This window comes from Solanum verrucosum, unplaced genomic scaffold (assembly GCF_900185275.1).
Source record: "Solanum verrucosum unplaced genomic scaffold, falcon-dt-bn FXZP01000306.1, whole genome shotgun sequence".
Taxonomy (NCBI): Eukaryota; Viridiplantae; Streptophyta; class Magnoliopsida; order Solanales; family Solanaceae; genus Solanum; species Solanum verrucosum.
The window spans coordinates 2,660,084-2,684,518 of record NW_026020398.1 but is presented as its reverse complement, the minus strand read 5'-3'; the positions used below and the strand labels follow the sequence as shown (position 1 = coordinate 2,684,518).

Below are 24,435 nucleotides of genomic sequence, written 5' to 3'. Positions count from 1 at the left end.
AATTAATTGGTTGGGGTGAAAGAAAAAAAAAAACTTTCTTCAAAAAAGTAATTCAATAACTTCTGAAAACAAAGGTGCTTGTAAAACCAAAAGAGCATAAATATATGAACCACAAGTTTTGGTTTAATGAAAAATTCATACCTAAATCGATTGATGTGATCAAAATTGAAATTAATAAACAAATAAAATTTAGAAAAAAGCAACTTAAACGTGATTAGTTGTTGTATGAAGTCATGATCATGATTAATTAATAGATTATTATCATCACCATAATCTTTTTAATTGAAAATTACCTACAAAAAGTATCTATATTTTAGTCAATATCATGTATCTATCTAGACTTTAGACGCCAATAAAATATTAAAATTCAAACGTCGTGCGTAGACTATGGGCAGCTCTTACTAACGTCCTTCTCTTTTTTATTGTTTTCTCTGTCCGAATTTACGTAATACGGTTGAAATTTTGAGAGTTAATCAGTTTTTTTATCATAATTTCTTTCTATCTCATTTAAATATATTAAGTTGTTAATTAGTGTGATTTATGTTGTTTTTACGTAATTTTCAAATATTTTTTAAAAAAATTAACCTTCTATGTACGAATTCACAAGTTTAAAAGTTTGAATCTAGAAGTTTCAACTATGACACAAAAAATGAGACAAAAGAATATCATTTCTCATTTGATCGAGTAAAAAACTTGATGGAGTGTGTAAATGATTTCTAATAACGCAATATAAGTTCTAATGGGATCTTATGTGACATGATATGGTAAATACTTATTTTCACTCGATGTTCACATCAAATAATTCAATTTATCTTAATAGGTAACTTAATGAAGTGAAAATAATAATTAACTAACTGTATATGATAGTACTAGAATTAAGTCATTCATCTATTAGTAGCTTGATATAAACACTCATGTAGATAGATTTTAAGAATGGTGTAACACTCTATGCAGATAAATATTAAGAACGTGAATCAAATTTTAATATCTGACACTATATGATCTGTTCAGTCATCTTTGCTTTACTACAAATATAAAGGCTGAAGTTTAGTCATTTTTCATCTGAACTTCAGCCAGAAATTCATAAACTTCTCATGTGTACCTTCAAATACTATGACGTATTTATATTGAAAAGTTAAGATCTTTCCTTGGGCTATAAATATGTTATTGCAAGATAACTATATTCTTCATGGAGAAACTATTTAATTACAAAAACATTACTAACATATTCACTATTTCTTCCTATAGTTTGAAATAATTACATTGTATCTCACTATTCAATAATTTTATACCAGATTTCAAGTAAGATACATGTGAATCACACCAGGTGTGATTTGGATGTATCTAGGATACCAAATACGTGAGCGAAATATGAGAGTGGCGAGCGAGATGAGAGGAGGCGAGCGAGAATCATTTATGTATTCTAGAAACATGCAAATCCACTTTGATACAATGTATCTAGAACAAATTACGCTTAATGTTGACCCCATGTATCTCGAGATACATGTATTTGGATGCATTAAAATCTCGTAAGATTCATAATATTGTAAACTAACATGTGTCTAAGTAATTAGTTTCTAAACTAGTGGGATTTCTTTTAAGTTACCCCTTGTTCAAAGGATTTAGGACTCCATCATCTAGCATAAACGAGTTCAATCCAATTAGCACATAAATGTCTAATTCTTAATTGGGCAGATATCAGTTTTTAGGTCCAGATATCAAAAGGAAATTGGGCTGTTACACCAAATCGATTTAAGGCCCAAAATGCTTGAATATTTGGGCTTCTAATTGGGTTGGCCATTCAATAAGCCCATCGAAAGAAAATTTTGAATTTAAGTTGTTTTTCTAATTGGGCTTTATGTTACAAACTTGTGAAATTTATTTGAGCAACTTTCACATATAGCAAACACAAAATTCATATTTGTATGCTATAGCAAAGTTTGCATAATTGCGCTCCATAGCAAACATATATATGTATAATTCGCTATACATATACCAAAAAAATAGTTGTATAATTCGCTATACATATACAAAGAAAGCAGTTGTATAATTTGCTATACATGTACAAAAGAAAGCAGTTGTATACAAAAGATCAATTGTGTAATCTGTGTACGTATAAAACGAGAAAGAGAGAAAGACAAAAGAAAATTGGGCAGAGAAATATTTGTATTGTATAATTACAAGTGTATAGGACGAAGATATATATATTTGCATGTGTATATACAATTTTCTCTCACTTTATACAAATAGAAGCGCAATTTATACATTTCGTTTCTGTTTGTATAAGCGAGAGAGGGAAAGATAGCGAGCGAGATTTGGGAGAGTGGCGAGCGAGATCTAGGAGAGGGGAGAGAGGGGAACGAAGATATATGTATATATACAATTTCCTCTTGCTTTATACAAACACAAACGCATTTTATATATTTGTGTTTGTATAAAAGCGAGAGAGGCGAGCGAGACTGCCACCAAACGAGATTGGCGAGCGAGATTCCACCAGGGAAAGTGGCGAAAATAGCAATAGTTTGCTATAGGGTACAATTAAATCAAAGTATATTTATAGCATGTAATTTGAATTAATAGTTTGCTATTATGTACAATTATCCCAATTTATTTTGAGTTATTCTTAATTATTATTTCATCTTTTCTAGCCCGAAATTTAATGAGTTGATAATATCTTTATGATGATAATAATAATAAAATAAGGGGAAAATTACGCGTATAGGCAAACATATAATAGTTAATTACTTAGCATAGCTATAGTTTGCCTTAATTACAATTCGCGGCCTACTTTTAGTTATTATTACGCTACTCAGTTTTTTAGTTTTGTATAATTCGCACGTTTGTATAATTTGAAATTTGTATAATATAATTTGTATAACTTTTGTATAATTTGTAATTTGTATAATATAATTTGTATAACTGCTTACACTTCTGATGTTTGTAATTGTATAAATTCGTTATTTCGAGTTTACACAAAAATAACTGAATTATATAAATGTACCCGCGAATTATACAAAGTATAAATTTTAGGAATCACATAGTTTTAATATGAAATTGCAATTTATCCCTATTTAGTTTGTAATTACATTAATCCTTGAAAAAGTAAAACAAATTGAATACATAATATATAGCTCGGATACATTATAAAATAAACCGGATACATAATATGTAGCTCGGATACATTATAAAATAAACCGAATACTTAATATGTAGCTCAGATACATTAAAAACTAGTTCGGATACATGAAAAACTAGCTCGGATACATTATAAAATAATTTAGAATTAGGAGAGAAATAAGGGATTTTAGAGGTTTTTAGAAATAATGGAAACATAAGACGTGTATTTCAGTAATTTTTCCTTACACGAACCTGCGAATTTTTACAAATCCGCGAATTATATAAACGAGATAACTTAAATTGTAGCTACAACCCATAAATATGCAAACTATAGTTATGGAGCATAATTAAGTTTATTATAGTGGCTATTTGTAAAAGTTCCTCTAAAATAAGTGCCTAAGAGGTCGTTTGGTTGTTGGTTAGGAAACGAGAATTAAATGTATTAAAATTAGCATAACTAATACCTTACTTGGTAGCATTTTAGTTGCAATGTATAAAATTTAGCATATCATATATGGTGTTTGATTACCAGTTTATAATCACACATAACTAATACATGTATGATTTATGAGTATAAAAAATGGAATATCTAAACCCTACATAACTAATTCCTACATTACTAATACTTGTATAATACTTACCAGTTATCAAACGCTCGTGTTTTCTTTTAAAAAACATTAAAATATTGTTATGTGAGGTCAAACATTACTCTAAATATCTTTCAAAGAGAGATAATTTAATTGGGCCACCTCTGACCTAGAGAGTAATTAATTTTATCAACAAAATTAGATGTTGTAAATTAATTGAAAGATTTCTTATCATGGAAGACTTCAGCTATTGAAATATTTGAATTATACATCCAGTGGACAAATAACTAACACACAAATAATTTAATTGCGTAGGGTTACAAATAGGGGCCAACATTTTTTAAAAAAGAATTGGGGCCAACATAGACTCTGCTCTTTTTAATTCTTTTTTTTTTTACTCTAGCACTTTCGTTATTGTTATAACAAATAAATATAAAAATAGATGTACAATATTTATATAATAAGAAAGAAAAAAATAATGGTATTTAACTCTACTGGTAGAATTATTTAAAAATTAATCATTGTCTTTTGCCAAATCAAAAGAAAGTTGTATACCAAGTATATCATGACGAAACAATGGAGAATAATTAAATAGGATAATAGGTAAATTTTAGCTATATAATATTATTAACCAAGATCGATAGAGACATAATAATTTTAATATTATAATGTCTCAACTTTAACCTAATAAGCTGATCATTCCCCTTCAAACTTTGCTTTTTCAATTATGTAAAATAGATGTCTAATTCTCAATCAACACAAGACACCGTTTGCATGTTTGCTAATAGTGTGTAGATTTTTCATAACATCAAGTTAAATTAACTTAAAAACAAAAAAAATAATTGTTTTTGATGAATAAATACACGGTCTTATATATTTTTGTTGTTTGTATCCTAGTATACACTTGGACTATATTCATCGATACAACCTAAATGCGCGTATAAATACAATGAATACAGTCATCTGACACCTCAATATTTTTATTTTTATATTTTGTCCTACACATCAAACACTTGCTATGAATGGTAAATACCTAAATTATACCTACAAATCATTAATAACGCTCAAGCTATAGTTATTTATGAAAATCCTCATAACTTATTCCATTGTATATACTTAAATGATGAGATAAAATAATTTTGATTGAAATATCCCATGAGTTGGGATAAGATACATCTATCATTAATCCAAGTAATCTTGGTGTATAGAAAACTCTTGAGAAGAAGTATTTCATCCTTTAATGAGTTTTGTGTGACACAAATTTAGATTAGTTAAGACTTTAATATGAATAGTGAATGAGAAATTACAAAATAAAACTTTAGATAACCAATTAAAATAGTGTAAAAAGTCCTTACACAATTGATATACATATTCAAACACATTGATTTTGAATTCTTGATCCTACATCTATTATTTGTATTTATCTCTTGGTCTTCACACTTTTTAAGCAAGTATAACTAATGAGTCATCCATCATACATTACTTTAAAGGGAAAAAAGAGAGGCAAAATTTGGAGAAAATAATGTTTATATAATAAAGTCCATACCCAAGTTTCAACGTGCCCTATCAAAAGTCATCAACACATTTGCAGATTTTGAGTTTTTGATTGATTCTTTTGTCTTTAAAAAATTATATAAAATAAAATAAAAAGAAGAAAAGAAGTCTAGATGGATCTTTCTATTTAAAAAAAATATTATTTACTTCATCTCCCAAACATAATTATGTATCTTTCTTGACAAAATAAACCACCTAGCATGACCCAACGTATCGTGTGCCTATACCAAAATAATAATATAATATACAATATAATATGATATATGCACATAAAACTATAATGTATAATATTTATACACATAATATTAATTATTCTTGAAAATTATAATATTTGTTATGGTTAGGTTAGGTCAAAATAATGCTGCATTTTTTGTGCTAAATTGGAATAACAAGGACATAAACATGATTATTTTAATCTACTAATATTTTATTCAATAGAAAATTCGTTTTAGTCATCTTGAACTTTTTTTATTGATTTAATATTTATATTGCCCCAAATGAAAGCCAAGATAGGCCCTACACTAGGCCACGAAACAAGTACTTCCACTTTAATGAATATAAATAATTTTAATATTATATTGTATAATATACAATGTATTTAAATAGTAATACATCTCACATAGATAAGATCACAAAAACTTTGTTTACTATACATACACTAAAATAATGCCAACTAAAACGTATATTAATTTAATTAATTAATCTAAAGTACTTGTAAAGTCAGGGTATCATATTACACGCTTGTCGCACTTTGTGGAACTTTTTGTATTTTTATATAACAGTAATTATCAATATAAATCGTGGTAGAATAAATTTATCTTTAATTAAAGATTTTGAATTTGAGTTTTTATGAATTAGATAATATCGCGCAAATTTGATAATATATATTTTAGGAGAGATCTATCATTTGATGTCAATATTTTTCTCTTTTTGGTCTTGTAGATGTGGAGAATTTTCTTTTTTTTCCTTTTTATCCTTTAAAAGAAATACAATTTGCTTAAGGAATAAAGCGGACGATTTGTTTTCCCTTTGTCTAACACTATATAAAGTCTAAAAGCATATTTCTCTCACTCTTAAATATTTCAAAAGGTAAAAAGATGTCTTTATTTTTTCAGCCTAGATTCAAACGATAATTGAATCATAATGTTGCAAGGAAATTAAGTTTACATTATAAAAATTATTTTTATTTTAAACATTTTCGATTTAATGATAGTTTTAAAATGCAGATATAACTATAAGTATGATAATTGATTATTGAGCCATGTACTTTACGTACTTGTAGATTTAGTATAACAATTAATGTAGGTTCAATTCAATGAAGTTTGTAATTAGAGATCTCATCAAAAGAATTATTAATAACAACTAGATCCCCTATGTAATCTTTATATAAATAGACTATCAGAATCCTAATATCATGTTTGATCATATCAATGAATAGATTTTAGAAATCTTACATGTTTTAATTTAATTTTAGTTAGCTATCTAAAACTTAAATTAATCTTGAAATTAATTTTTTGTTTATATTTAGTTTTAATTATGATAAGTCTTGGTGATATTAAAAAAGGATATGTTAAAGTACTTTTAATGCTTCACTTGGAAAGTAGAGAGAGATTATTTGAACTTTTTTACCTTCATACTATCTAACACTTTAAAAAAAGAAAAATGTCTCCTTTGTTATATGTGGAGCCCATCCATTATAAACTAGTGGTAAATAATTAATTATTATCAATATAAAATCTATATTATTATTTTTTTATTTATTACAAAGACTGAGAAAAATTAAAGAAGAAGGCTACGACCCCCACACAACTTGCTTGCCAGCCATGTCACAACTACATTATTATATTTATATATTCTAGGAGTAATATAAAACAAATCATTATGTAGTTTTATTAGCTTATATATTAATAAAACTTTTAATAAGCAAATCCAAGAGAATTTCAAGGTGGCATATTCTACATTGATGTTAACATTAAAGTAGTAAATGGTATACATAGTAAAATAAACTATATATATTTATATATAATTTTTATTTTATGGCTCTTCTCATTATATGGTCCTTTTAAATGTGAGCAATACAATTTTTTTTTATCCAAATTATTATTCTCTCTTAATTTATGTGACAATATTTGACTGAACATAATATTTAAAAATAAAAAGAATTTTTTAAAAATTATAGTCTTGATTAAATTGTAAATTTTTATCTGACTATATATTATATAATTAAATTAAAGGTAAATTAAGTTTCAAAATTACATTATTATTTGATTTTATTTATTAATTAAAAGAATTGCCACATAACTTAAAACGAGTGCTAATTATAGAAGATAAATTTCCTCCAATCTTCCATAGACATAAGATTAGTCAATACCCGTGAAGTAAATGACAAATAAAACCAGAAAGAAAAAAAAACGAAACAATTCAGAATCAAGTGATTTTGACTAAACAACAAATATAATCAAATCTCAATTATCTTAATTCTTCATTTTGGGGTATTTATCAGATGTTTGATACTCATATTAAAGTTCGACTATTAAAGATTTGCATCATATTAAGTCTCATTTAGAGTAAAATACTCTCTAATAAAAAAAATTCAATACCAAAACTCGAACGTAAAATTTATGATTATGAGAGAAATAGTCTCGTTTACGAGATTAACAATTAATACAAGCATTGGTGGGGTCCATGTTGTTGATGGCTAAATCTTTTTATCACAGCCTAGCACGGTCATAGGGTAATCCACGTAGGCAAATATGACGTAGCACGTCGTTAGCACACGTGGCAGAACACACCGAATTTTTAAGGGATTAAAAAATTAACAACCGACAAATAATCGAAAAAATAAAGTGGTGGGGTCCACGTTCGTGTGGGCCATCCATTTTGTTCATGTGGTCCCCTATAGGTGGGTCCCACTAATTCCTACGTGGTTTCGACAGTCTTTTAATTAATGTTTTTTCGATATCAGAGGCGGTGTTAGATTAACACGGCTGTGACACAAAGCTGCTGAGATATTTGACCAACTGTTCGTATTACTCCGTGAAAACTTGTTCACCGTGTTCGATATTTATATCGAGTTCATTTGCTTAATTATGATTACGTAACATATTTCATTAAATTATTTAACTATTATATAGTGCTTAAAATTTGAACTTAGAATCTCAAGATGAATTTTAAACTCTATCGACCTCTTAAACCTAATGTAACTTTTTATCGAAGTGATTCGCATGAACCTCTCTGCAGGGACATAGCTAGAGCTACCCCAAAGTGTCCAGTTGGACACTCTTGACAAAAGTTATGTCTTTGGCGTAGTGATAATAGGTGTCAAAGTATTACTATAAATGTTTAAATTTTTTCTGATAGGAAAATCTATTTTTTGTCTATATTTGGTTTATTCTTTCCTTAGAGCAAATATTTTGAGATTTATATTCTCATATCATAACACAATAGCACCCACGATGTAGACATTTATGAGTTTAGTTTATGAAGAGATTTATTTTCTCAACAGTTTAATATTTTTTTTTATATTAGTTTTCATATAATAATATTATGTCTTTAGTATATTTTTATTTGTCATCTGATTTATCAACCATATAATTTGAAATTTGTAACCTTCTGCATGATGTCCTAATCACTTTGGATCCAAACATGAGTTTTGGATTCAAACCCCAAATAACACAATATTTTATATATTTTATTTTGACAGCCACCAATCATTATTCTTAGATACCCTTAATTAAATTGTTGGCTCCGTCCTTACCCTATAGATCCGCCCCTGACATATTATGGTGCACCTAGTTGGAGTAGGCAGTGACGTTATAATTTTCTTTTATTGATAATACAAAAAGAAAGATATTTACATATGAGACTGTTAAGATGAGAAAGTAGTGGGTAGCCAATAGCAAGATGTAAATTTTATATTTTTTGAAAAAAAGAAGGATATTCATAGGTGGCAATACGATAAGTGGACATGTAATAAAAAATATATGGCACGTAATAGGGGCAAATTTAGGTGGAAAAAAAGATTAGGTTCAATGAATGTGAACCGCAATAGTTGCCCTATTTAAGCACTGTATAATAAACACAGAAAATCAGTACGTTCTTTGACCAACTCTAAATAAAAATAGTACGTCCACTATTAAGCGGCTAACTAATAAATCATAATTAAAATAAAATATAAAAAGAAAATCAGGAGAATTCAATAAATATATTTATTCACACAGTGTAGTTTTCCAACGAAAAAATATTATAATTGATATGGCTCCGTCATTAACCATAATATTTTATGTGACTATAAAAACCATATATAAAGTAAAGTTGAAAATTTATAATTACTCATATGCATCTATAGTAGGAATTTGAAAATTGTTTAATCTTTAATAGTTTAATTTTGTCCTCAAATGAGATGCTCTTATAGGAATCAAACTATCACTTTCCTATCTTATGGATATTTAGCTTATATTAAAAAAAGAATCATTTTTACACGTACATTTTAACATATCAAGACATTTTTTAAAAAAATTCTTACTTTTGATATCAATTACTCATTTCAAATTCATTAAAACAATGCACTATTTAATATGCATATCATTATGGTAAAATATGTATATTATTTATTATTTTGTAGAAGACGTGCAAAGTTTTATTATGAGCTAGTAAAAATTAGATTTGATTGTGCCAATAATAAATACTGTACAAGTTAGTTGCATTGGATGCTTTTTTCTTTTAATTATTAGAATAATTAGTCAGGAGATTTAGTAAGTGGTTATGCTAGACGATATAATCAGTTTTATAAGATCAAAGTTACTTTTAAAAAAAATAAATTAACATCTCGTTTTATGGAGTAAAAGTATATTTGCATAGAACTTAATTTTGGTTATCTTTGCCTAATATAATTTAACCAAGTGACAATCTCTTTTTTAATCATTCCATAAACTAAAGCAACAAATCATAAACATGAAATGCATTTTTATTATTAGTTATTATATCATTATTTTTATCCTTCAATTAATCATGATATGCATATGCTAATATTTAATTATTATTTAAATATAAGACCAAGATTACTTAATATTATATTAAAGTTAACCTATCAATTTTCGGAAGGTAAATTATCTGGTTGAAAATTTTAATCGCCGCATATAATGCAACTAGCTTAGACAAGTCAACTATATGTTGTAAAAAAAATGCATTTTTTTCAATTTTTATTCCATGCCTAAGTCAAATAGTACCTATCCTAAAATTGTAGTGTGTATTTTGGTAACTTTTAAGACTTCCAATTATGAAGTGACGTAGAGAATAAGGAATGCAAGAAGAAAAAAAAAAAAGACAAAAATTGTAGTGTGTGTTTGTCATATGTTCAATATGAAGTGATTAGATATGATATAATATAATTTCATATTATCAATGACACGATTCTAGATAGACATAAATGGAAATTGCACAAGTATTAGAGTAGAAAGTTAATATGGTTAAAAAAAAAAATTGCTTTGCGAAAGATTGGCCTTTGTTTATGCTTGTCGTAGTATTAGTCGTACCATTGTCTAGCTTTATATAGTTATTATTTCATTCTTATAAACTTAACATTGTTTTTTTTATTAAATGCTATGATATTTTCTTCTTCCTTTATTAAGGTTTTGAATCGTTTTTTTTTTAGAAACAGTCTCTACCTTCACGAAGTAGTGGTAAGATCTATGTGTACACTCAACTCTTTTCCGACCTTAATTAGTGGAATTTCATTGAATATGTCGTTGTTGCGTATAATATGTCGTATACTCAATCAAATTTAAAAAAAAAAACAATCTATCGAATGTTATAATTAAATAAAAAATAAATACTGTAATGTTGATTGAATTGAGTAGGAATTTTTTATAGAATAAGCGGAGTATAAAGTTTTAAGTAGTGTTGTGTGTATCAAGTTAAACAAATAAAATGAAAATTATTTAGTTAGAGTGGTCCTCCAAAGATCCAAAGTAAATTAATGAAGTCAAATATATTTTTTTATGTTTTTGCTATTTGAAAAATACTAAGGAGAATTATTTTTTCCAAATGCAGTTTTTTTACAAATTAACACAAAGAAAATCAATTTTCAGATTTAGATTACAGTAGGATTTTAAAGAACAACAAAATTAATAAAGTTATATGTATGACAGAAATAAAGTATTAATGAAGTCAAATTGAAAAATGAAGTATTAACTCCTCAGTTAATTGTGACATGTAATGCAACAAGTAATTTGGGTTGAGGTAATCTAAATAGATTTACAGAATTAGATTACAATAAACTTTTATTTTAAGACATTAATGTAACAATACTCAATCAAATTGGAAAAAATCGACACAAACTATCGAAATTTTACAACTAATATGGAAAAATAATAATATAATGTTGATTAAAATAAGCTGGAAATTTATACAATAAGAGGAATACATATATATAAATTTAAGTAGTGTTGTGTCTATTAAGTTAAAACAAAGAAAGGAGAATCATTTAATTAGAGTGGTTTCCAAAGTAAATTAAAAAAGCTTGATTTAATAAACATACATTTATTTCTTTTTGCAAAATAAATAAAGAATAAGAATATTCAATTGCATATTTTTGACAAAGACTTAACACAAATATCATAATTATCAAATTTATATCACAATGGGATTCTAAAGAACAACAAAATTAATGAAGTTTTATATGAAAATATAAAAGCATTAGTAAAGTCCTATTGAAAAAGGAAGTACGCACTCCCCGATTAATTGTAATTGTAACATGTACTACTACATCAATTAATTTAGATTGAGTCAATCTAAATAGACTTAAAGCTGAGAATATCGATGCATTCGTCAATAATATTTAGCTATAGCTCATTCAGTTTATTAGTGATGATGCATTCATTCAACATGACAAATACATATAAAAATTATTTACCTAATTTATATGCATCGATTTTTTAGTGTTGATCTGTCCAATGAGGATGTTTTTTTTTTTTTTAATAAAATAAAGTCTCCTTACTTGATCTATCAATAATAAATTAACACATCGACAAAGACTTATTAATGGGACAACCACAATATATCTACTAATCATTCATTTTGATGCCATAAATAAACTTCAAACAAACACACATTAAGAATATAATGAATCAATATTCAAAATACAAGAATTACACGATCTATTATTAGTTTAAACAAAACTATATGATACTTGTGCAATAATTCAGTTGAGCTTACTAGTGTTTTTGACCACTTTAAACTTAGACCTACATAATTTTGAATTACATTATAATTAGCGTTAAAATAAATATCTTTGATTTGCATTCATCTCACCGTCACTAATCAATTGGAGGTTTGTGCTTTGAGTTATTTTTGATAATATCTGCGACAATACTTAAATCTATTTTTGTGATATATGTTGTTAGTTTTGTGCATGTTTTTTTTAATTATTACTCGCACTATCTCAACTTGTAAACATAAATAATGGTAAATCATTATTAGTTTCTAATATTTTCTTAAGGGGGTAAGAATCAAATTGTCTGATAAAATTACTCTTTTTTATTCATGAATTTTTAAGGGGTGTATAGAAGAAAAATTGAGCCATTAATATGGAATAGAGTGAATATAAATTTATATATTTAATGGTAAAACCATATTTAATTTTTTTTTGCAAATTGTATACTTTAAATATTTATTATTTTCCTTATATATCTAAAATTGTCCGTCCTTTTATATTAAAACATCTCGTTATTGAGTTAGATCAAATATTTATTACTATCAATTACTCTTTAAAAATAGAATTTAGTCATTGTCCAAAAATTTAGCCATGATAAGAAATATAATAAAATTTCTTATAATATTATTTTTGTTGCAAAAAAAAAAAATGATGACTTAGTTGTGATATGTAAAGATATCTTGACAATATTTGAATAAAATATTCAAAGACAAGTAATTTTGAATACAAGCTAGATTCTTGGCATTATCAAAAATTATAAATCACTCTAAAGACAACATCTAAATTATGAATGGCAAGTGCAGAAATTAATATGTACCATCTACAATTTTATATTACAAATACATAAATATATGTAATCATAATACACATATATATTTATATATAATCAATTTGATTTAATTTTTTTTTATTCCTTAAAACCCAATCGATTATGTTGATTTTAAGGATTTAAAACCAAAGAAAACTAAATTAGAAAAATGTCATTTGTTTTCTTTGGTTTGGTCTTTCAAATTTTTGTCAACATTACTATGGTCTTATTTACAGGTGTATGAAATAATCCGCATTAAACCTTTTTAGTCATGTTTTCAAGAGTGTATTTAGTGAATTTGATTTCATTTGACTGTATTTGAATTTCATAAATACAAAATCACATCTAAAAGAAAAGGTCAAAATCCAAAATATTGCAAAAAAATAAAAAGCAAAAGAAATTCAATTCACTTTCCTACTTTTTTATTGCCTTTACTGTTTTTATTTCAACCATAAATAAAAATAAAAAATGAAATATTTTAAAAGTATCTTTAATTAATCTATTTGGTTTGACTGTATTTGATTTTCGTAAATACAAAATTTAAACCCAAATAAAAAAAAAGTATTCACAAATTGCACAAAAAGAAAAAAAGTAAAAGAAATTCAATTCACTTTCCTTTTTTTCCCTTTTTATCTTTACTATTTTCACTTCAACCATAAATAAAAAAAATGTTATATTTTAAAAGTGTATTTAGTGAATCTATTTGGTTTGACTGTATTTAATTTTCGTATATACAAAATCTAAACCCAAATAAGAAAAGTCAAACTTCACAAAATTGCATAAAAAGAAAAAAGGTAAAAAGAAATTCAATTCACTTTCCTACTTTTTATTTTTTTTTGCCTTCACAATTTTTCACTCCAACCATAAATAAATAATATTTTTTTAAAAATAATATATTTAGTGAATCCAAATGCATTAAAATTTGTAAATACAAAAATCAAACCCAAATACAAAAAAGTCAAACTTCACAAAATTGCATAAAAAGAAAAAAGTTAAAAAAAAAAAATCAGTTCTCTTTCCTACTTTTTCTTTTTTTTGCCTTTACTATTTTCACTTCAACCATAAATAAAAAATATAAAATAAAAAATAAGTTTATCTTCTTTTTAAAAAAAAAAGAATTGTGGTGTTTGGGGTCCACATCTTAGCTACCACAAACTACAAAGCACTATAGAACGTGACAATATGGCTAACGCAAAATATAAATTAAAAAAATATTAAAAATATTATATAAAATTAAAATAAATTCTTGGTCCCACTTATTTTTCTGGGAAGTTCCGTGACCGTGACTGCCCTTTTTTTTCCCTCCGCTGCCCGTCCTTTTACCACCGTCCGATCTTTCAATATCAACAGTCCAGATCTTGCCGAACTTGCCACGTAGGCTCGGGCCTTAATTGTCGGAATCTAATAAAGCATTTAATTAAACAACCGCATATGGCCACGTCACTTATCGATCCAACGGTTCAGGTGGTTTCCAACTAGACAAAAGGATGATCTACACCGTTGATTTAAGTTCTAGATCTTCATTAAGAGGGACCCACCTGTCTTTTTCTAGGGAAAAAAAAGGAACTGGACAGTACTAAATACTCACTTTACTAAATATTAAAAAAATCATAATAATTATTGTTTTTATCATTTCTGAAATGCGAAAAAATTGCAAGTAAAACCCGAAAATTAATGAATTTGACCGGCTGGAAATGATATTTTTTTGCAGTCACCTAGATTCCTTGTGATCGTCATGTTTTTTTGCTTTTACCGAGAATCACATACATTTACTACCGCCTATAGCCAGTCACCAAAGCCCTCTTTGGTACGCGAAACTTTTACACGTCCTGCGTGACATAATACAATGTAAGATGTAAAATATCATGTAACACAATTACGACATAAAATGCTATATATAAGATACATGTGCCTACTTATTCAAACTTAAATATTTATTTGTGTGCACGTAAAGTTGAAAGACATAATTATCGATAAACATTAAGCTAAAGAATGAAACATTATGTATAACATAAATTGCTACATCTATTTTGTTTAAATATTAATTTGTGTAATATACTGTGTGTTTGATTGACGGTATAAATTTATGAAGAAATTTTAAAGACTTTGGGAGTAAATTTTGTTTTTGTTGAATTCAATCGTGAAATGTGGCCTACACAACGGGGAAAGAAAGAATTATTTTTTTTAGTTTTCTCTTGAAATACTTTGTTGTCAGAATAAAACTCCTTATATTGAGTCATACCCCCACCCAACTTTATTTAAATCAGGAGCATGGAAAGCGATGACCGACACGTGTCAGTCAGTGGAACCACATGCCATGCTGGCAATGTTGAATGTGAACCGTTAGATGAGATGGTGAATGGACGGTGGAGATGAAACGAAATGTCAAAAGTGATAGATCTTAACCTTCCACGAGGGTTTGAAGAGTGTGATATAACCCAAAAGCTGATGAAGATAGAGAGCAGAAAAAGGAGAGAACCAAAGATAGATAGAGAGAGAGAAGAGAGGAGAGGAGAGGAGAAGCAAAAACAAAAAATCCAAGAAAAACACACCCATTTGTAAAAAGATAACATCTTTGCAAGTATTGATTTGTGGGGTTGTTGTTTTTGCTGTTGTTTGCCGGCCGGAAAGTTAGTAGGTGAAGAAAAAAACTTCATTTCCGGTGAAACCCACCATTGATTCCGGTGAATTATGCTAGAACTCATCTGGGGTTAGTTGATTTATTTCACCGGAGAAGAAAAAATGGATAGGAATAGAGAAGCAAGAAGAACTGGTATGGTAGCCGCCACATCTAATGGATTATCAAGACGCAGACATAGAAGTAACAGTCTTAGAGATTCCCCTGGTAAACATCGTGGATCTATAATCCTTTTCTGATTCTTTTAAAAAAATGAATTAAAACTTGATTTTTTTTCTCTTTTGTTTATGCAGATGAAGAAGGGGGTGTAGAGATACAAGAATCTGTCAGGTTAAGGGAGAGAGTGAAGAAAGATCGAGATCGGGAGAGAGACAGAGAACGTGATAGAGAAAGAGAAAGAGATAGAGAAAGGGATATTAGAGAGAGGGATATTAGAGATAGAGATAGAGATAGGTCAAGTCGGAGTAAAAGAAGAAGAGGTGATAGATTGATGATGCACAGAGGTGGTGGTGGAGAAGATGGTGGAGATGATAGTTCAGAAGAAAGTGTAAACGATGAAGAAGATGAAGATGATGAAGAGACGACGACGACAACAACAAACGTTGTTTCAGCTAGTACAAGATTGTTGCCGCCGCCGAATCCGGCACCGGCGACGATGGGAGGGTCGGCGATTTCAAATCATCACCATCACCATAACAATAATCATAACCACCATCATATACCGCCTCGGAAAAATTTTCCACCAAATGTTGGTGGAAAGGTGTTTAGAGCAGCACCTGTGTGGAAAACTGGTGATGAAATGATTGGTGTTTCTGTTCCAAGAAAAGCTCGTTCTGGTACTGGTTTTTTTGTTCTTGTACTGTTTTTCATCTTTGTTGTTTTTTGGGGATTTTTTTGATTGACCCTCTTTTTCTTTTTTTTGATGTTTTTGGTGTTTTTAGCATCTACAAAGAGGTCTCATGATTGGATTTCTGGGACTGGTGGTGGTGGTGGTGGTAACAGTGGTGTTGTTACCGGAGACCAAATTCATCAGCAAGTATCAACAGCTTCGCCGGTGGGACAGAACATTCCGGCTACATCACCATCGCCGGCAGCTCCTTTATCTCCATCTTCTTCTAATGTTTCAGTCAGAAAAAAAATTGTTAGTCTCATTTTCATCAGATTTTCCATTTTCTTTGTTTTTTTATGTTATCAGAACTGATTATTTGTTTTTCTTGATGCAGAAGCCTAATGGACAAAAGCGGCCGCCGGCAAAGTCACCTCCTAAAGCTTCTTCATCTAACCCTGAAGAGCTTGAGATTGAGATTGCTGAAGTTTTGTATGGATTGATGACTCAGTCACAAGGACCTTCAAAAAAAGAAAGTGGACCAAATGATACAAGAGAAGTTAATAACAGATCCAGAGTTTCATCTCCAGCTTCTAATTCAAACTCTTCAGCAACTCCTTTATCTGTTGTTGGTGAGTATAATAAAGTTTCAATCTTTGCACAATTGGTATTTGGAAAACCAAAAAAAAAAAACCATTTCTTGTTTTTTGTTCTGATGAGTATTGTTCTTGTTTTTGTAGCTCCAAAGAGGAAAAGACCAAGGCAAGTCTTAGAAAATCCTGGAGGATTTAGTGTAAGGAGCAGCCCCATTTCATCTTCTACAGCTAAAGTTGAGATGGATCAGACAACAATGAAGCTAGAGGTTTTTTCACCTAATTTGGAGAAGACCCCACAATCTGCTGCTGAAAATGGTGTTTCTTTATATGATTTAAGTGGTTCTGCACAAAGTTTGCCGGCGGTTGTAGATCCGGTACCGGAGCCGATGAAGATGGAATCTGACCTCAAGAGGAGGTCTGATGAATCTGAATTTATGGATAGTAAGGAGGAAGTGAATTCCCCAAAGAGGGAATCTTTTACTTTGGGAGTAGATAATAGTATTCGTGAGGATGTTGCTGCTGTTGCAGTTACCCAAGTGTGAGTATTTATTCAAAGTTTTGATCTTTTTCTGATTTTGGAACTTTTAATCCTTTTTCTTGAGTCTGATGATTCATGGGCTTTCTTGGAATTTCAGCAGTGGAATTGTTTCAGAAGTGGAAAACCAGAGAGAGGAGAAGTTCCAGATAGATCTTATGGTGAGGATGAAGATAATACCTACAAAGTCTCTTTTTCATCTTTTTCTTTGTAATTTTTTTTAATTGATCTTTCAATCCCATTTTAGGCTCCTCCTCCACAGTTAAGATCATCACCTGAAAGAGAAGCTGAGATAGATTTTGGCTCAGCAGCTGTGGATAATAATAAGCATATTATATCAGAAAATATAGTTGTGAGTAGTCACTTTCTTTTCCCCCCCTTTTCTGAGGATATTGAGGATGATCTGATTATTGAATTGGCAAATATTGTTTTGTTCAGGAAATGAAGCCTGCTGTGAAAGAAAAAGATGATGAAAGAATTGGCAAAGCTGAGAAAGATGAAGGGATGGTGAGTGTAGAAGCTGAGGAAAAGAAGACAAAAGCAGCTGTAGAAGAAATTAATGCTCATAAGATAAGTGAGAGTAGTAGGGGTAGGAATATTAATCTTGATCTTGATTTGGAAAAGCCAGAAAAGGATAGTGGTGTAAGTGGCAAATTTCAACAGCACAGTCAAAAGTTGCAGCAGCAGCACCACCACCAACCACCTCCTCCTTCACAAAAAGCTACTAAAGAAGAATCAGTTCTTGAAAAAACTGGTAAGTTGATTTTCTTGAATCTGTAATGAGTTCTTCCCCTGGATTTTACTGATGGGGCGATCTTTCTTTGTTCAGGTCAATCCAGCTCTTTGCCTATGCCAATGTCTATGACTAGTTGGCCTGGTGGGCTTCCTCCCATGGGGTACGGTCGGCTTGACTTATTGTGTTTCAGTGCTCTCATTTAATTGATATTACAAGTATTAGATCCATGGTGTAAATGCTGTGTTTCTCTGGCGAAATAACTCACAATTCCTGTCAGCAGATACATGGCGCCTTTACAAGGAGTTGTAGCTATGGATGGAAGCACAGTTTCTTCTGCTGCTCCAATGCAGGTATTTTTCTTTGTATTTCTTTCACTTCTATGGCTGAAGTTTTAACATTCATGCTTCTACCCCTTTTAAACTCTGAAATTTTATGCAGCCTCTATTCTCTCAACCAAGGCCAAAAAGATGTGCAACACATTGTTACATTGCTAGGAACATACATTGTCTTCAGCAATTCATGAAGATGCATCCTTTCTGGCCCCCTGCTGCTGGCACTGCACCCTTCTTTGGAGCCAAGACCAATCTTAATGTTATGCCATCGGCTGATCTCCATGGAAACTTAGCTGGTAGGGGAGCAAGTGCTGGGCCAGATAAGGGGCAGGGGATTGCTATCTTCCCTAGTAATGGCGGAAAAGACAAAGTTCAACCAGCTAACATTGCAGATGCTGCTCAGAGAAAGCAGCAAATGTTACTCCAACAAGCTTTGCCGCCTGTTGCGCCCAATAATCTACTGGTACATCATCTTCATACAGTTTATTTAACAACTTGATTTCTTGATTTTCCTCTATTTTTCAACTTCTTAATGAGAATGAAAAGATCCTAACTATGCCTTTTTGCTGATTCTTCCCCCCCATGAATTTACAGCATGGGCCTGCTTTCATCTTCCCTTTGAATCAACAACAGGCAGCTGCTGCTGTTCGACCAGGTCCCGTGAAGTCACCTAGCACAATGGGCCCTTCTGTCCCTTCTAACACACCTAATGCTGCTGCTGGAACTGCTTCAGCTACAGCTGGTGGAGCTGCTACTGCAATTAGCTTCAACTATCCAAATATGTCTCCTAATGATGCTCAGTATTTGGCGATCTTGCAGAATAACGCGTATGCTTTCCCGATACCAGCTGTAGGACCACCTCCGAATTATCGAGGAACTCATCCTCAGCCCATGCCATTGTTCAATGGATCTTTCTATTCTTCCCAGATGATTCATCCTTCTCAGGTTCAGCAGCATCAGCAACATCAACAGCAGCATCAACAACAACAGCATCAGCAACATCAACAGCAGCAGCATCAACAACAACAGCAGCAGCATCAACAACAACAACAGCAGCATCAGCAACATCAACAGCAGCAGCATCAGCAACAGCAGCAGCCAGCAACATCGCAGTCCCAACAAATGCAACAAGGTCAACAAAACACAAGCATGTCAAGTGGATCCTCTTCGTCCCATAAGCATTTGCAGAATCAGCAACAGAGGTCCCAAGGCAATGCTGTTAATGGTGGGAACGGTGGTGGTAATTTGCATAATTTTCCTGGGACAAAAAATCATCCATCTCAGTCCCCAGCACAGTCGTCACAGAATCAGCATATGCCTCCACAGACGCGCCATATCGAAAATGAGGTGGGTAGTGAAGATAGCCCAACTGCAGAGAGGAAAAGGTCGCATGGACCAATTAATGTGTACAATCAGAATTTTGCTATGCCCATGCATCCCTCAAACTTTGGTATGATGACTCCTCCAGCTAACTTTGGTGTTGCCTCTTCTGCTGGTGGCGGCAGTAATCATCAAACTGAGAAGAAGCCACAGCAGCAGCAGCAGCCAGGTCTAAAAACGAGTCTAGAGTCAGTGCCGACTCAACCTTTTGCCATGTCGTTTGCTTCATTTAATGGAGCCACTGCTGGACCTGGCATTGACATGTCCATGGCACATAATCATGCTATTTTCCAGAGTCTCCCTGAAGCTACAAGGCAAAATTTACAGATGGCCGCTGCAGCTGCTGCTCAGGCTGTGCAGCAGCAGAAGAATTTCAGAGTATCGGAGGATGGTAAATCTGGATCTGGTGACCAGTCTGGGGCTGATGCTGAAAGAAAAGGTTTAGCAATGAAGCCTTCAGGAAATGCTGGTCAGTCTATTGCATTTTCAAGGTCCGATACATCTGATGCCTCTGGGTCTACTGTTGCAGCCAACAATGTCATTGATAGCTCATCAAGGTCCTTAAATCTTCCATCTGGTGCTTCATGGACTGCTCGAGCTGCAATGCCAAATGCTATGGGAGCTGTAAATGTTCCTAATGCACAGTTGCAAGCTCAAATTCAGCAACAGCAGCAACAAATGCTTCAGCTTCATAAGCAGCAGCAACAGCAACAACAACATCAGTTTGCAGCGGCTGTTGCTGCTCGGAGTAAGACATCAGCCTCTAGTAATGGGAATGTTTATTCGGAACACTTGACTTCATCTGCTTCTGCTGCTTCAAAATTTCCAAATGCAATGTCTGCTTTTCCTCAAAATCTTGTACAGAGTGGTAACAACAGCAGTCAAGCTCAGTCACCTCAGTGGAAGAACTCTAGCAGAACATCAACATCCCAAGCTCCATCTTTGTCATCGACTTCTTCTCTGAAAAACCTTTCTCAGCAGCAGCAGCACATTAGATCCCAGCAAAGTCACACACAGATATCTTTTGGCACGAATCAGAGATCCACTCCTCCTCCACCAGGACAACAGCCCCCAAACAATAATCAGTCTCCCTCTTCCCCCATGATGGTTGGCTCTCCTACCACTTCTTCAATCTCAAAAGGTGCCAGTGGAAGCCCAAGACCTACAAATTCTGCAACTACAAGTAATAAAACCGGCCAGAACTCATCATTGTCAACGCAGCAGGGGAAATCCTCGTCTTCAGTTCCCAACCAGAAGTCATCTCCAGCTGGTGGGAGGAATGTGCCATCAATTCTTGGAAACCCTCATAATATAGCTTCAACTTCAGGTGGTGGAACTAAGTCTCAAATGTCACAGCAGCAACAACAGCAACATTTACATAAGAGTATGCAGCAAGCACAGCTGTTCTTCTCAAGTCCATATGTGCAAGCTCAACCTCCACATTCTACTGGTACAAGTTCTACGGGTCAAGCTACTGGGGGATATTATCTTCAGCAGAGACGGCGTCCTGACCAGCCTGGCCAACAACTGCCTGGTTCATCAGCTGCATCATCATCAAGTGGGATGTTGACTTTGTGTCCTGTTACTCTAGGTGGTGGCACCACTTCTGATCCTGCCAAAGCAATTGCTGCTGCTGCAGCTGCTAATAATATGAAAGGTGGTGTGTTGCCTTCGCAGGGCATGCTTCATGCTGCCCAATATACAACACAAACATCAGGAAGTCAACACCAGCTTTTGCCTGCTGGTTTCTCTTATGTGCACCCTGTTCCTGCGGCGGTTCAAGTGAAGCCAGCTGAACAGAAACAACCTATGGGTGAGTAGTCTCATGATCATCCTTTATCTACATTTCAGCTCCATTTTTCTAGGTAGACAAGTCTAGGAGTTGACGCAAAAAATTAACAATTTAGATTAAATGGGGAAGTAATTCATGAAGTGAAACATAATTCTTGACCAGGAAATGACAATTTGCATGCGTGCTGGCAGCCTGAGAAGAAATGAACACTGTACAACTTGATGGAGCACAGCCAAGTGGAGGCACATCAGTGAAACTTGGAAGTTGGAATGAAGAACTCGCAGTTTTGAAGGAGGCACCATGTGGGTTTTTGACGACTGATCCTCGAAGGATTTTGCACGGAATGCAAGTCAATCAACATGTGGATTGATGTTGTATAACTCATTCCCGTGGTGTATAATCTGACTGCTTATAGGGATATCACAAATGAAAGCGCTGCTGCTCGACCGGTTGGGGTTTTGATGATCACAGGATGGTTTGCTGGAAAATTGATCAGCCAGCTCTTTCCTGCATTTTGATGGTGGTGGTTAGGTCCAGGAAAGAAAAAGGTTTTTGGTTCCTTTTTCCCCCCTTTTTTGGGGGGTAGGGGGGGAAAGCAAGCAGGTCAGTGATAAAAACTAAGAAAATAGTGAAAGGTTGTATTGCCTTCAAGTTTTTCAGTAGGAACTCTGATGCTTCAGTAATTCATTATTCTTTTCCTTCTCTTAAAAGGTGTTTCTACTGGCTTGAATTATAGCAGTTTCTGGACAGTAGTATCTTTTTTGGACATATTATAAGTATATGCAAGGTGTATATGTGTATGTCTTGGCACATATATAAATGGAATAGCCCTCAAGATTTTCTTTCAAAGTTTTACATCATTCTTTTACCTTTGCATTCTTTACTTTATGGCTGAAAATAGTCTCTGTCATGACAGAATGACAGTAGTCCATGAATGAATGATGTTATCAGTTTTTTGTTGTTTTGGGAAAAGGGCATTATGTCATTGCTTCTCTCTTTTAGCAAAGATACACTCTTATGAAAAACTTAGCTCTACTGTTTTATTTCCTTTTTAGAGTATCCTTTTCAATCTCTCCTTGCAACATAATTTAAGAGTTTTGGGGAAAATTACGCTCTCCGTCTTCTGGCATGTAGCTTATATTTGGAGTTTTTTTACTTGGTTTAGTTCATATTTGTGTATAAACATCTTTTTAACTCATTATTATACACTTTATATAGGGTTGATATGTATAGTGTTGTACTTATATATTTATATATTGGGTTACATGGGGTAATATTAATGATGTAAGAAGTTCACAATTATTTGGAGTCAGCTACAAGATTCATTAATGTTGTGTACATGCCTATTTAGAGTTGAAACTTAGTGTAATAGACTAGTGAAAAAAAAGAAGAAGAAATGAAGCATCTTAGCAACTTCTAAATAAGGGAGGCAAGTTGCTTTTATCATTGGTTGGTGTGATTTATAATTTAAAATAGTGTAAAAAGGACAAAGGTGGGCTATCTTTGAACACACATGCACACACCTAGATAGATTTTAGATTGGGATGGGTGGCTTTAAACAAGAGTTGATTTTGTTTCATTACATGTGTGTGAACTATATAGTAAAATGTAGGACCTAATCTATATAACATTTCATTTTCAATTGAGGTCCCCATTTTCTGGCATTTACAATACTCCAATTAATTCTTTCTTGCTTTTGTTTGCTTTGAATAGTCCTTGTAATCACTTTCACTATACATTACCTCAAGAAAGAAGAAAAAGTTAAGTTTGTTGAAAAGGTCACTTCTCTTTTGGATTCCACAACTTGGCTTTCTTTATCTTTTTCTTTTCCTCAAATGTTTTACTAAATACGTTGAACCATGAGTTCTCTTTCTTTATCCTCAATCAAATCACGAATTAAAATTCTATTTTATCATCAATACTGAACAAGAGATAGTAATAGTTTATGTACATCGATATCGTAATATTAAGTGTGATAAAAAGTAAAGAAAAAAATTCATAAAATATCATTATACATATATAAAGTTTTCAACTATACACTTATTCTTCGCGAATCATTACCTCCATAAACATGATGTGGCCCTTAAAGAATCTATATTTTGGTTTTGAAAAAAGAAGGTTTTTATAATGTTGTTTTACTATATAATATCATTAGATGGTGGATATTTTGATAATATCTCAATGTTAGATAGTTGGATTACAATATGGATTTTAATAGATATGTATAATTTTGATATTGACAATTTTGACCTTGTATTATGGTCCCATTTTTCTAAATTGAACAGCATAGGGCCCTTGAAAGATCAGCATATGTTTAATGG

The 24,435-nt window shown here is 31.6% G+C and overlaps 1 protein-coding gene across 2 annotated transcripts; it reads left to right on the top strand.

The window, feature by feature from the left end:
* Positions 1–15,748: 15,748 nt before the first annotated feature.
* On the top strand, positions 15,749–22,967 carry LOC125839672 (protein TIME FOR COFFEE). 2 transcript variants are annotated; one of them, XM_049518666.1, is made up of 13 exons: positions 15,749–16,124; positions 16,211–16,753; positions 16,859–17,058; positions 17,141–17,375; positions 17,484–17,877; positions 17,975–18,035; positions 18,122–18,226; positions 18,313–18,628; positions 18,704–18,770; positions 18,891–18,960; positions 19,049–19,405; positions 19,537–22,135; positions 22,306–22,967. In XM_049518666.1, exons 1-13 carry the CDS (start codon positions 16,022–16,024, stop codon positions 22,308–22,310), a joined length of 5,055 nt encoding a protein of 1,684 aa, XP_049374623.1. In that variant the 5' UTR covers positions 15,749–16,021; the 3' UTR covers positions 22,311–22,967. The 2 variants fall into 2 exon arrangements, with proteins under 2 accessions (XP_049374623.1, XP_049374622.1); XM_049518665.1 differs by having other exon boundaries at positions 22,277–22,967.
* The last annotated feature ends 1,468 nt before the right edge of the window (positions 22,968–24,435 follow it).